The sequence below is a fragment of the Emys orbicularis genome, chromosome 6 (genome assembly GCF_028017835.1).
Source record: "Emys orbicularis isolate rEmyOrb1 chromosome 6, rEmyOrb1.hap1, whole genome shotgun sequence".
Classification (NCBI taxonomy): Eukaryota; Metazoa; Chordata; order Testudines; family Emydidae; genus Emys; species Emys orbicularis.
In genome coordinates this window covers 77,564,549-77,579,718 of record NC_088688.1, presented here as the reverse complement: position 1 = coordinate 77,579,718, position 15,170 = coordinate 77,564,549, and the positions used below count along the sequence as shown (strand labels likewise).

Sequence of the window (15,170 nt, the reverse complement as noted above, 5' to 3'; positions counted from 1 at the left end):
AGCGGCAGGTTGGTGCTTTACAATTAAGATAGAGGACTCAGCCCTTCCAGTATGAAAGCCTCTTCCCAGGAGCAAGGGAGCTGTCCTTGGGGCAGTTCAACTTTTCCCCACACTGAAACTTGGTATTCAAATACCCAACCCAGGACCTCATCTCCTCCTATATATATCCCCTCCTTCATAACCCCCCACCCTAATAATTCTGCTCCTTTTAGATAAAGAGCTACTCAGAAAATTGTCCGCAATCGCGTATCTCTTACTTAGGCAACATTACCATTGATTTTAATAGAATCCCATTTCCTTCAATGGGAGTAAAGACTGCCGGTTTGGGCCCTAATTAGTTTGATTATTGTGATTTTCTAACTCAAAATAACTCAATTTGAGAAAAAACAACAACAGACATTTAGCCCACAATCCTTGTGGATTCGTTTAAAAAAATGCAACAATTTTCAACTGATGTTTGAAAATCGACGCATGTGTTTGGGAGTAACTTTTTCGCATCTATCTTTAACGTCATAACAGTCCATATAAATGAGTGATGATAGGATATTAATTGACTAGCATAATTGAACAGGATAATATGTAGGATAAGGTAAGGTTTTAGTATTTGTTAGAGTATTTTTTTTTACTATTATAGGGTAAATAATACGCATTTTGAAAAGACGTATTAACTTTACTAACCAAAATGGTCAAAACTACAATCACCTTTGTGATTGTCCATATTGTATAATTCTCCGTAAAATATTTTAAATTAAAGAAATTAAATGTGAACCTTACATTATAATAGCGTTTAAATGGTGTCAAAGCCCAAGACGCAATTTGCAACTTTGTATTGTTTATTTAATTTAAGTTATGTATTTATTAGCCACAATATGCAAGCTATTGAGCTAGTGGTGCATGTGAATTTGGAATTCATCATCACTATAGGTCTTTTGTAGATTTGTGCCACAATATTAATATTAAACGTGTGGGGGAGGTTTTATTTGCAAAGCATCTAGGTCAAGGAAAAAGTTTGAACCAGTCTCTTTTCTGCAGCGCAATAATAATAGTCTTGTGGATACAGACTAACACGGCTACCCTCTGATAAAAGAGACTGTGTTTCCCTAAAGATGTTAATCCAAACTGTGATTCCTGTAAGGCAGAGAAGGAGTTTATTCTTCCTTGTTGGGGGAAAGGATGTTAAAAGTATCATTTAGAGAAGAAATAATGACTACAATGACTTATAATTTCACAGTATTTTTAAGAAGAAGCGCAAACAAAACTAAATCCAAGAAATATCTGTTAGTAAGGTTCCTACGCCTAACCCCGAAAATGTGTACTTCGAAACCTCTGCATATATTAAGGCCCGATCCCGCAGTCCCTACTCTGTTATACTATCCACTTACTTCAACAGATCGGGCCCTCAATCTGTTGCTATCTTTCGGGCACAGAACTCTTTAAAAAAAAAACAGCATTGCAACTTCTGTGCTTTTTAAGTGACTCTTTGCCAATCTTGGAACTTCGGTAGATTTATTTGGAGCTAGAACTCAAATTAAAATCAATCACCTCTCACCTCATCCACAAACCACTCTCCTTCCCCTCAGAGAGCCACCTACAGTACACTGAATTAAGGAAGTAGTGAAGCTAGTTGAAAATCAGTTCTACCAAAGATCACAGTACTGTGATTTCTGTACATTTTCTTTCACGTTATATGATGTATGTACCAGCTATCCCAGTGCTGATCAGTTTTCTTTTTGAATTGTGCCTTCATAAGTGAAGAGCATATTATTGTAATTTCCATATAAAGTATGTATTATCTCCCTTTTGTTAACATATTGCCCAAAATCACAGAGCAAACATATCTACGTGTTAACATTTCTTATTAAATAATAAATACCTAATAATAATAATAAATCTAATATAATTGCAAGCAAAAGTTGCCTGCCAAACAAGTTAAATGACAATGCATTTACTGAGGACCTGCAAAATGTAATAATTCTTGCACCATTTCTCCCTTGCTTTCACACGGTGAAAACTATTCAGGCACAACAAGATGAACATTTTACAAACGTCCTTTGTGATCGATGTATTCTTTATCAAATCCACCTTTAATGCTGTGATTGGAAAGAAACTCTGCAGACTTCACCAGCGTGCTATTTATTCCATTCACTCCTTAAAAATGTTCCTTCCAAATCACTTTATCTTTCTTTCTCTTTTTAAAACCTTTATCTTGTAGATTTACAGAGCTGCTCTGAGAAGTTAAACATGTATTGTCTGAGTAGTTTGGTTGGCGATTAAAAGTGCATTTCAAATTCCATTAAGTGCATGTAATTTATGAGATCAGGTTTTCTGCACTGGAGAGTAGAAAATACGCTAAGTCTTTTGGCTACAGAGTAAAATTGAAGCACAAAAGTCGTTGAAAACTAAACCGCTATCCAAAACAGAAACATTTGCAAGGCAAGGAAGGAACTAAACTTGTACCAACTTCCCTCATACTCTTTAAGAGTATTAATATCAATGCAATTTAATTAATTCACAACAGAGTGCCATTTAATGGCAACTTTCGAAACAAGTCAGTCTTTGAAATGAAATTAAACAAACCCACATTTTACTTTTGTATGTGTTTATGGCTTGTTGTTGAGTTTTGGAGTATTTTTAATAGCCTATCTAAAACAAAAGTTCAAAGTATTTTAAGAAGCAGTCTTTTGGGAACAATGCAGAAAACATACGCGATAAAGATATCTTAGAGCGTTCTACTTACATAGAGACGAAATGTATGTTATTGTTAATAAATGTGATGGGTCAATCTAGTCAATACTTTGAGAAAGTATTAACATGTTTTAATTAATATTATCTATTGAGGCCATTGATGGTATATTTAATATTTATGAATGCTACAAACAGTAGGTGTAAACAACTTCTAGAAATTAACAAAGACTGTTTAATAATTTGGGTCTACCTCCAAAAAATAAAAAAACAATTGCGGTGATAACAGGATTAAGTGCCTATCAAATCCCATGTACAAAATTGGGTTTGACATCCAATCCGGTACAGGACATTTATACTTTTGAAAGCAAACGTGTCATATTAGATTACTATGTCACACTTTTCAATAGAAATAAAAATAAACTAGCAAGGTGTGATTGATGTTAACAAGCTCTGAAAGGTAAATGATATTCCAAGGTGAGATGGGGCGGGGGGGGCGGGGAGGAAGTTCTCCACAGCCTTTCAAATGAAAACTTTTCGCCTGCCAAGCGCAGCTGAGTAATTGATTTGTTGTAAAAGAGCTAAGAATAATGTCCTGCAAACTTTGGCTTTCCATATAGGAACCAAGTAAGAGAAACAAAAGGAACCACTTCACAGTGAATTGCTGTGTTGCTTATCTGCATTCTGAATTCATTTCCCTAAGCACTCTCTCAAAAACTTGCTCCCAGAAAACCTTGTTTTGTAAAGGGCACCTCCCAGAGAAGGGTCTTCGACAGAAATGGAACCTGGTTCTACCAAGCAATGCACTTAAACCTGGCTCTACCAAGCAATGCACTTAAACCTGGCTCTACCAAGCAATGCACTTAAACCTGGCTCTACCAAGCAATGCGACTAATTGTAATTGGCGGGGAAGAGCAGGACATTTGACGCTTGTCAGTAGGAGAGAGCAGGGTGCAGAGCGATAGGGTGCAGGTTCAAGGTCGCTGTTACCCAATCTTGGGCGTGAGCGGACTGATTTCGGACTCTCTAGGTGTTAGGCTTGCCCTGGGCAGGGAGGGTAGCTGTATGAAGGGGTACATACGGTTGTTGGGGTCACCGGTGTGCTGGTTCAGGGGGATGATCTCCATGCGTTGCTGTCCATACAGGTAATAGTCCAGCTCCTCTGCTGTACATCGAAACCTGGGCGCAGCCCGCTCGCTGCACTTGGCGCCCCCGCCGCACAAGTCTTTGCTCTGCAGGGAGGCCGGCGCTCCGGAGGGGGACTCGGAGCTCGGTAGCGGCCCAAAGACAGGAATCTGGGCCACAGAGATCGAGGTCAGCCCGGCCAGGGAAGCGGCGGCGGCGGCGCAAGAGGAGGTGGAAGAAGATGGGGTGGACGAAGAGGAGGAAGAGGAAGCGGAGGAGAGAGAGGCTGGGCGCTGGCGGAGGCTGTCAGCCGAGGGATCCGCTCTCTCGGGCGGTGGGAGCTGGGTGAGGGCCCCGCTGCTCTTGAGCTGGCTGCTCTGCGGGAACAGCTGCTGCCAGTGCTGGAGATAAGCTGGATCCACCTTCAGAAAAGCAGATCCGCCTGGGTCGCCGGGCTTCAACATCTCTGCAGCCTAGAGAGCAGGGGAAACGGGAGAGACAGGCGTGAGCTCCTACCTCCGCGCGGTGCCTCCTGCCTGCCCCAAGCCGAGCCAGCGTTCAGAGACACCGCCTCCCGCGGCCGAGGTGCGGGGGCTGTCTGAAAGAGCAGACAGAACAAAGTGCCCTGCTTTGATTTCTGCCGTGTCCCAGCCTTAGCGAGAAAAAAAACCCAGCCTAGGGTCAGAGAAGTCCCCGCCTGACATACATAACCGGCTCCTTCCGAAACAGGCAGAGAAGGGAACTTTTCAACGACTGCACCATACACTAAGTGCTTCTCTGTCAATAAACCACAGTACAGAGCTACTGGGCCGGGGGTGGAGTGGGGGTCTGGCATGTACAGCCCCTCCCGCCAAGTGTCTGCAAAGAGAGGGGGTGTCACTGGGAGCCACCCCAAAATCAGAAAGACAAGCCAGCCAGCTCGCCATGCCTCCACAAAGCTCCGTGACTAACTGTGCCCCCCTGCCTGCTGCAAGGACCTTTCTCCATCTCCCCCACCCCGGTGCAATTTTACCACCCACAAACAACCCCAAAGTTCACTTTATAGAAAGGCTGGGAGGAAAAACGATTCTGTATTTCGAGGTCTGTATGTATGAGAAAAACAATCGCTCAGCGGCATCCCTGAGCGAACTCGGCACAGTCAGACACAACTGCAGATATCGGCCTCGGAGGAGGAAAAAACCCCAAACAAACATCGAAACAGCCTTCCGCAGCTCCCCTGGTGTATCCGACCCAGAGCCGGGCATGGCATGGCTCCCCCTTACCTGAGTATTTCTATTGGCTTTACGTGTGTGTCTGTGCTGTGTGTACAGCCCTGGGAGATCACAAGCCGTACGAGGTTTAAGAAGGGGACTTTTTTGTTATCCCTCGACAACACGAGCTTCCAGGTAGCGGCTGGAAGGGATAAACCTGGTGAGAGCCGAGCAGCCGGGCTCCCTCTGCTGTGGCTGAGTATTTCAGGCGCGTCCGGGCTCCTCTCTGGCAGACTCTGCGCTGGACACGTGGGCTTTACGACAGCACAAAATACAGTGTGTGGTGTGTGTGAGAGAGAGGGAGGGGGAGAGACAGAGGGGAAGGAGCGGGAGGTTAACCGTGGGTCTAAACACAGAGCCCCCTTTTTGGCAGCCTCCCGCACTTTGTTCCTGGTTTCATTCTTAAAGATGTCCCCATTCCCTAAACTGGGGGAGTTAGGGTACTTAAAACAGGTCTGTTTCCATTAGCCCATAGATAGGGAACGGTGGCTAAGTGGGACTTCTGAGCTGTTCAGACTTGTCCTGCTTAGTCGCTAAGGCAGGACTACGAAGTGTAAAGTTTTACTTGTTTGCTATGGGTTTGTCAAACGACAGCATCTTGAACGACAAAGCGGGACTGCTCGAAGGGACCTGTATAGTAGGCGGTGTTCCTTTCAGTGCAGGTTTACACTAAGCTTTAGACAGACGAGTTTAGACAGCTTTAAACTCTTCCTTGTAGTTCGGTGTGCTCAGGTTGAACTCTTTTGTAGATCAGTTTCCTATGACACTTTCATGTGATCGCCTTCATGTATTTGACCTTTGATTTACATTTTGCTTTTATCGTGCAGATGCTACGGTGTATTTTGATTCGTTTCCTTATTAGTTGTTCCCCTTTCTCTGCTTTCCTGGTGCACATCTGGTCGCATACACTCCTTTTTTACATTTCTCGGTATAATTTACCTTCTGTTCTCCATGGCTACTTTAATAAGATCCATTTCAAGAGTTCCCAGGATAGGTGGAGAAACCCGTTGTTTTCAATCTGCTCTACTTCTGCCTTAGTTCTCTCTGGACTCGAGAGTTAGCCCGTTCATACTCCAGAACATCTATACGTACTCTAGTTCACCACACAAACTAAAGTTTAGGTAGTCAAGACGTAGCCTCCTTTGCTAAACGTCTGCGCTTTAACTACAATTTTTTTCCTTGCCCGAAATTCAGGACCACAAGGTTGGCTATTTTCCGTGTAATTACTGAGAAATTTCATGTATCACTTAGTACTTAAGATCAAGTTTCTTCGGGCTCTTTTTCACATCGCATGAAATGATAGAAAAGGGATATCATTTGTCCTATATAATATATACTTATCCAAATATATACATTTAATATAAAATGATCAGATCAAAATACCTATCAAATGTAACAATATAATTCATATTGTTCTATTTCATTTTGACGTTATACACACACCATATTCTCTCTCTCTCTGTAGTGTGTCTCAGTATTTTAAACAATTAATTGAAGACATTTCTCTTCAACTTTCTACTTATTTCTTTCCCACCCGTTCATTCTTGCAGAGCCTGGGAAAGCTGCTGTTTAGATTTTGTCTGTGTCTAAGGCAGGACATTTTAACACAAATTTGAACAGAGCTGGGACAAAAAATGTTTTGACTGGCGTCATTTTGACAAGGTCATTCGTCATGTGCTGTATAGATTGATAACACCTAAGTTAAGGCAAACACAACTAGGGGGAAAGAACTGATTTTATGGGATATTAAGCTAGCCATAAAAAACTCCACTGTTTTTGATCAATTCTATTGTGCCAGTTATAATGAATTCTCAGTCCTTTTCCTCTATTAATCTACTTTTTAAAGTTCTGAAATGTTGGTATTTAGTTCACAGGAGAAAAGTGTGGAGAGGGAGAGAACCTTTTTTATCACTTTCTTATTATTGTGTGTATAAAATGTTGATAGATATGCAGAAATGCGTAGGGCTACAGGTTTTCTTTGTTCTCATTTTAATACTATATATTATGCTTCATCAGTTCTTTTCTGGTAAACTTTTTATTTCCTCTTATTTGTTTTTTACATGTATTTTATAAATTCACATCTTTGAATGATGATTGTTTTTATTACGAAATGTCTTTACAAATATTAAATGCGTTTTAATGGCAGCAATCTTTAATCATTCGTTTCACACTCGAAAAACATGAAGTAGTAGGGAAATGCTCACAGCTAATGGGTTTAAGTGTATTGTCAATATCTCCATTTGCCTTGGATTGTTACAGAAATGATGCCTGTAGTTTCATATTAGTAGATTTTATCTGCTATTGCAAAACTAGGGCACTCTCATACTTGTAACGAGGAAAGTCTCCCTTTGAGTGATCAAGATGGCAGAAGGGGATTTGCAAGGGCACCGAGTAGGTGTTCGAATCTCCTACAGGAGGATCAGGTTCCTCCCGAGATTTCTGACAAATGAGGGTAGAAAGATCAAATCCAAAATAAAACAGGATTAAAAAAAGTTGTCCTTTCCCTCCACCCCCTCAGGGCCGGCTGGAGAGCCCGGAAAGTTGGACGCCTAATGCAGCAGGGCTCAGTGGCAGCATTGCAGGGCAGACGCTGTAGCTATACCAGACTGTGGGGCCAATCCTTCTTGCATTGAAATCAATGCGGGGAGGGGGCAGGATCGGGCTCCGTGTCTCTGTCTGGGATTGGAAGGGCTCCTCCGGGAAATACTGCCCGGCTGTCTCTGTCACTCATGCAGAGTCCAGCAATGACCAGGGGACCAATGAGCCTTGTCGATTGGATTTTTTTTTCGAAATGGAAAATAATCCAGTCGGTCTAATTAACTCGATTCACTCTGGAAGACTGGGCAGGCAATTGTTAAACTAAATAACCAGAGGGATCCCAGTGGTACTAAGTCACAGCGGGGTGATAGCTGCTCCCTGCCTCTCCAGGGATGGGGTTAAAAGAGCTGGCTTTGGAAGGGTCACACACTTCTTGCGTTTCTCAGTCATAACAGATACACTAAGACACGAGCTGAGCATTTAAAATAACAGATGTGCGGTCTGAAAGAGAAGAAACAAACGAAATTAAGTGTCAGTCCTGGTCTTACAGTTTAGTACCAGCTTTGCTTAGCCAAGTCCAACCTCTGGTTTGTCTTTCTAGTTTGTGTGTGCGTGTGTGTGTGTGTTTATATCGCCCCCCCCCCCCGCCCCGCCGCTTGTCTCTGGAGGTTTATTTGTTATTATTTCTTGCTGTAACTTCTGTGTTTATAGAGGCGGGGGGAGAAAAGAGTTTTTAGCCCCCTCCTCCTCTCGTTGGGTTTTTCATTATTTAGAGGACGAGCACTGAAACAAATCACATTGACCGTTTAGAAACCGATCAAACCTTTATAAAAATCCATCGCTAACGAATCGATTGGTGAATATTTGCTAGGAATTTGTTCAAAAGAAATAAATGAGGGTAAGTGTATTAAATGCAAAGGGGAACACGGTGGTGTTTTTCTTCATTGATTAATGACCTCTAAAATAAAACAAGTAGGAAGAGGAACCAGGATCGATAAATTAACTACCCAAATTCATCATTTTCCCTGGGAATTAAAAAAAAAATCCCTAGCCAGTCTCTCTCTCTCCCCCTCTTTCTCTCTTTGGGGACTGGGTTTTCGGAGGGAGGGGAACTAAACCCCCTAAAAGGGAGGGGTTGAATCGGGGGAGCCCCTATCTGATATTGTTTGGTACACAATTAAAAAGTTTGCCTTTCATATTAATTAATTCTCCTGATCTGGGGAAGACAAATGGTCGGTTGCCTCTGACAGGAGTCCGATAAAGGATTCAGCAGCTTTCCTTCTTGCCCTAGGCGTCTCCTCATTCCAGTTTTAAGGTCACTCGCGGCTGAGTTAATAATTCATTAATATATAGACATTTATTCAGATGGGATTCACGGACATTCACACTCCCCCTTGCATTGCAGCGTTTAGATTTAGTTTCCCTAGAAGAAGAGAAGGGGCTAGAGGAAGGAGACTTTAAACAATAAGTGGACCCGTTCCTACAGCCTATTCTAGCCAAAGATGGGGCATCCAAACCCAAACCGATCCGGAGCAGGCGAATCAGTTGAATCATCCTGCTCGAAACCCCAAGCATTAGGAGGGTCAGATCTTACGCTTTGCCTCCTCGGACCTTTGCTTTGGATAGTACCGTTCTGCTCCGTGCCACACTCTGTGCTGCGATGGGGAAGGGCTGTGCTGTCTGCACTCCCCACCTCCCGAAGGTTTCTTTCAAAACCAAGAATTAAGGTTCTGCCTTTGGGGATGGGCTGTTCCGCCCCCCTCCCCGAAATATTACATGGAGGCGAGGCGACCCACAAAGAAAGCAGCAGTAAAGGGAGCAAATAAGAACAGCCCTAGGCACCAGCCAAACTCACTGCCGTCCCATCTCCGGGGACCAACCAAGGCTCACCATTGTTACTGGCTGTAATACAAATAACCATACATGGCAAAACATAAATAGCAAGGGCTATATTACAACCACTAATGCTCGTGGCACACGACAAGGGGAGGCTCCTGGCAAAGGAGATCCTGGTGCTGGGCACGGGGAGGAAATCCCACTTGTTAAATCCCAAACTCTACGCGGCATATTCAGCCCTGTCTGTGTCTGCCAATAGCTTGCCCCAGAGGCTCCTCGCTCTGAACACTCCTGAAACACAGACTTGGTTTGGCGCAGCTGCCTTCCGTGCCTGGCAGCAAACAGAGTAGTCATTTCTTTACAATACAGTACAGCACCCTAGAGACCCAAGGGATACTGCAGAGAAAACAGGGAGGTAAGGACGAAGAAAATCAAGGCAGGGTGCAAGTTACAAGTCCAGGGGAAAGAAAGGCAGCTAGGAGGCGGCAACAATTCCAGATAATAATAATAAAATAGCCCTTCGTCCCTGCTGCTCTCTGAATCAAGCGAGATCCGAACTAATGCTCTGCTCAAGGCAGAGGGAAGCTGGGGGCTGTACGAGCCGTGGGGAGCTCACAAGTCTGCTCGCGGTGTGGTGTGTGCTTTGGTGAGATGTAGCTGCTGCTGGGGGACAGAAACCCAAGAGGGCGGCCGTCCTTCCCGCCCTGGGCAGCACTGGGGCTAGGCGGCCCTGGGGTTCTGTCCGATCCGTGCGCTGGCGGGCCAGACTTCCCACTGACTAACACAGACCATGAAACCTACCAGCCTGGCAGCTCCCAGCCCCAGCTCCCCGAAGCTACAGAAGAAAGGCAGATCTAGGGAAGGGTTTGTCTGACCCACGCACCTCAGGCTTTGGGATGCTTTGCAGCAGGGCTTTCGTGAAAGCCAACAGATGGTCTAGATTGATACACTGACCCTAGGGTCCCCTTTGCCTTTGTTTCCAAGCACATATCACCAGCCTAAGCTGTCTCCCCCCTCACATCCAATCACTTCGAATTTCATACCATTGCCAGCTTTGACCTTTCTCTCTCCCCTTCAGCCCCGGCAAGGTGGGCACAGCAGAACGGAAGAGGCCACAAGCTACCTCCAAGAGATCAGGAGGGGACAAGCGCCCAGACCGCAAGACAAGCCACTGTCAGAGCGCTAAGGATTGCAGTGTGGTGTCGGGGCAGCTGGTGAAGTCGCCCCTCTCCCGCACATTCTAGTCTAAGTAAATAGTGGTTTTCCAGCAGGTTAATCAACAACGGTCCCAGATTCTCTCCATCCTTGTCCAGCACCACAGCAACTCCAGGTAGACAATGACATTCTGGTCAACCCCATACTGGAAGGGTCACCTCTAGGGATGGGAGGGTAGTTTAGTTCTGTATTCACACACCCATTAGGTTACTCAGGTCTCTTCCGAGACTGTCAAAACATGTCAATTGTGAGCCTTTCCTTTTGGTGGCCTAGACAGCACCTGTCCTTGGAACTGGACTGAGACTATGAAATAATTTGAAAACAGCCACCAAACATATGCCAGACAAGTAATGACTTTTCACCACTATTGACCTGATACTGATGTGAACCAATGACCTTAAAGGTGAAAGGTTCTGTAGCCTATTACCAATTCCCTGAGACAACCAGTCCTCATAAGACATAGATTAAAATATTTGCATCCACCACCAAAACAAAATCTACTCTTAGTAAATGCCTATCATGAGTACCAATAGTCAAATTAGAAAGCAAAGTGTTCAGCTGTAAAAAGACAAAAACATCAGACCAGAAGAGGTAGCAGTTAACCAAGCCAAATTAAGGCTAATTTGACCCCTCTTTCAGTTCATAATCCTCATATGAGCTCTGAACTGGGGAAGACAGAACAAATTATCCTTTGAAATATAAGAAAGACACTTGGGAAAGAAAGAACCTTGGGAATTTACAGATCGAGGGTTTTTTTTATTTATTTTTTGCCAAAGGCAGGTTCTAATATTGTTCCATAAACACACTGGAAACTTAAGAAACAAGAAAACCAATGAAAAAGTTATAGGTATTATTCACACAAAGTGTGTTCCATATTTCACACTATATGCATATGAAACACTTAATAAAATTAGTTTATTTACTGACCCAAATTTTCAAGAGTGATTACAGATTTGGGGCACCTGGATTTTTGGGTGTGCTATTTTAAATTCCTTTAAGGCACTTGATTTTCAGAAAGTGCTGAGCACCAACACTGTCCTTCTAAAATAGGTCCTTTTAAAGTGACTCAATTTCCAAAAACTGAGGTTCCCAAAATTGCTAGTCACTTCTGAAAATTTAATCCACCGTGTGAGGGTACTTCAAATAGCAATAGAAACGGGTGAGAAGGTTTTCCCTATATTTTAGCTAAAAAATGTTTTCATAAGTCAGGCATCTATGAAAATGATTGTTTGTATGTGATATTAAAATGACAAGGTCAATGTTTGATGCTGTCAGGAGAATACCGTGGTTTCTCCATTACTGTTGGTCCTGTACAGACAGTAATAAAAAGGGTCTTTTTCTGTTTTAGCTTGAAGTCATAATCATGTGTGGATGTTATTTTACAAAAATCTCACACTCCATATTTCTCACTTTACAACTGCTTTTTTACAATAACATCACACACTTGCTTACTCACCAGCTTGTTACTGGGTCTATAGTATGAATATTTAAAAAAATCATTAAAAATTTAAGCTGGTGAAAGGAAACAGATTGACAACCCTGGAGACTGAAGTTTTTCTTGCTCTTCAGGCCAGGAACCCTATCTTCCTTGTGTTTATACGGTGTGTTAATAGGCTGGTAGTGTATATTTGAAACATCCCACACCGCTAACAGGTTTGGATTCTGTGGGAAGAGGCTAAGTGGGTTCTGCTCACCTACTCAGACAAGTAACTCATTACCTGCTCTGGATATATGGGATTGTCTACACCTGGAAATTTACTGATATTACCCATATATGACTTATACCAAATAAGCCACATTCCAAAATAAGAGTGTCCACACAGGAAGTTACTGATTTCCAGGGGGGCAGTTCACCCTTCATGGCAAGCTCTGTAATAATTTCCTATTTTAAAAGTCCCATCTAGCAGCCCTTATGCATGTATAACTCCCACTGAAATCAATAGTTCTGATGGTGTATGTAATTATGTAACTTATCCCTTTCCCCCCCTACATACTGCACCTTCTACATTTCACAGGTCTCTCCATTTTTGTAGTGTTCAGCAGCAGTTTTGTTTTCAGAATTCCTGCACCCTGAAACAGAGGATACGCACTTTCTGATTTCATGCAGAGACTTCCCTTTTGTTCCTTCTTGGTTTCCTAAGTCAAAATAAAAAGTTATTTTAGACTTGAGCACAAATGAACTTTGTGAACACAACAGTTCTTCTGCCTTAGGTTGACCAGACAGCAAGTGTGAAAAATCTGGACAGGGGGTGGGGGGTAATAGGAGCCTATATAAGAAAAAGACCCCTAAATCGGGACTGTCCCTATAAAATTGGGACATCTGGTCACCCTATTCTGCCTTCAGCTTCAACAGAAGCTTCAAAATGTTCCTACAGTCACTCTGCAGCCTGGGGGAAGATTCAGGCTCCCTGGGCTCCCAGCTAGGCACACAGCTTGGCAGTCAGGCTGTGCATTGAATTACAGCATTTGGACCATTTATTTAGCTGTATCACACTGAAATATGTAAAAGGGTCATAGAGTTCAAAAGGGCCAGCATACATTTATCTTCTCTGTGGGCCAAATCCTGTGGGTTCTTACACACACAGAGAGAGCTTTATACACATCATATAGTTCCACTGAAGTTAATGGAACTATTAACCTGTATAAAGTTAAGCATGTCCAGAAATGTTTGCAGGATCAGGGCCTACATTTGTTTGGGGGAGCAGGGGAAAGTATTTCCAGACTACCATTGGGAAACGCTGCCTGGCAAAAAGATACTCATTTCACAGTGGAAGTGCTGTAAATAAAATTAAGAATTAATCCTTTAGGTCTCACTACATCTGGAAGTAGTGCTGATTACCTGTCTCACTTCAAGTGAATTATTAATAAAGTATATACCTCTGTTGTAACCAAACGTGTCTCTCTCTGCTCCTTCCTGCTGGCTGGACTCCAACACCCACATTCCTCCCTTTTTCTACTTCATTCTCCCCCCTACCTCAGTCCATGAGTTCTACCTCAAACTGAGACCCCCCACCCCACCTGTTCTTCAAGACTGAGTGACAGGGTTTTCTGCCTCTCTGGGCACTGTGCCCTCTCCTCCTCATGTTGCCTATTAGAAGTGTTCATCTTAGGCCAAAATAATCAAATACACACCCACCAAGCATACCACAGAAGGAATGAAATAGGACATCATGGAGATAAACAATCGTACAGCAGTATATTAATGAGCAAACTAAAGCCTGAAAATTAAAACAGAACTTTTGCTACTTCCCTATAGTATTTTTGGTAATTATTTTGCACGTGTTGGGTTCTTGCAAGTTTGACAAGGAAAGTAATATTTTCTCTCATTTTATTTTAATCAAACATTTGCTATAATTCCTTACATAGCCAAATATTTCCTAAAAATAAACCAGAATCACTGGGTAATGGGAGAAAAATTAGACCCAGTGCAAGCAGTGCAACTCCATGGTCCGCAACATATAGTACCTACACTTCAACTCTCAGGGTGTAAATCAGATACAGTAGTTGGACATGCAAGTGCTAAAATACATTCTTGCAACCAGGGAAGTCAGGTCTAAAACCAGCCAAGGGATTTTTTTTTTGTTTTTATTCAGGCAAAATTCCCAGTGCATCACCGGCCCTGAAGCTAATAATACAAAAGGCACCTGTTTCCACACCAGGTCCGGATATGCTAAATCTGGAGAGAGACAGAGAGAGGAAAGCTGTAGTACCAAGTCAGGCCCAGGGATGCTGTTGCTCAAAGTATGTATGGGTAGTGTGAGCAGGTGGAATGGATCAATTGGCTCTTCAGTGAAGTTTTTCAGCAACTTTCCTCCTCGGGGTTTTATTCCTGATGTCTTCTGAGTGAACTGTTTAGAACAAGAGAACCAAAACAGTTTACATAACCTACTAGCAAACAGAACGTTACCCAGCATGGGCTAGAACTCAGGCCTGGTCTACACTAGGAGCTTATATCGAATTTAGCGCCGTTACATCGAATTAACCCTGCACCCGTCCACACCAGGAAGCTACTTAGTTCGAAATAGAGCTCTTTTAAATTCGACTTCTGTAATCCTCGAAAACGAGAGGAGTAGCGCTAAATTCGAAATGGCAATATCGAATTAGGCTAGGTGTGGATGGAAATCGACGGTAATAGCTCCGGGAGCTATCCCACAGTGCACCACTCTGTTGACGCTCTGGACAGCACTTCGAGCTCGGATGCTCTGACCAGCCACACAGGAAAAGCCCCGGGAAAATTTGAATTCCTTTTCCTGTCTGGCCAGTTTGAATCTCATTTTCTGTTTGGACAGAGTGGAGAGCTCAGCAGCACTAGCAACGATGCAGAGCTCTCCAGCAGAGTTGGCCGTGCAATCTAATAGAAAGAGGGCCCCAGCATGGACTGATCGGGAGGTGTTGGATCTCATCGCTGTCTGGGGCGATGAGTCCGTGCTTTCAGAGCTGCGCTCCAAAAGAAGGAATGCAAAGATCTATGAGAAGATCTCTAAAGCCATGGCAGAGAGAGGATACAGCCGGGATGCAACGCAG

General features: G+C 43.3%; 1 protein-coding gene across 1 annotated transcript in view; it reads right to left on the bottom strand.

Moving 5' to 3' along the window:
- PRDM6 (PR/SET domain 6) overlaps nucleotides 1-4,271 on the bottom strand; it is an 84,402-nt gene extending 80,131 nt beyond the window's left edge. Inside the window, exon 1 of the mRNA XM_065406992.1 lies at nucleotides 3,764-4,271. Coding sequence (XP_065263064.1) covers nucleotides 3,764-4,271 — 508 coding nt within the window. The remainder of the gene's footprint in view (nucleotides 1-3,763) is intronic.
- Nucleotides 4,272-15,170: the final 10,899 nt, after the last annotated feature.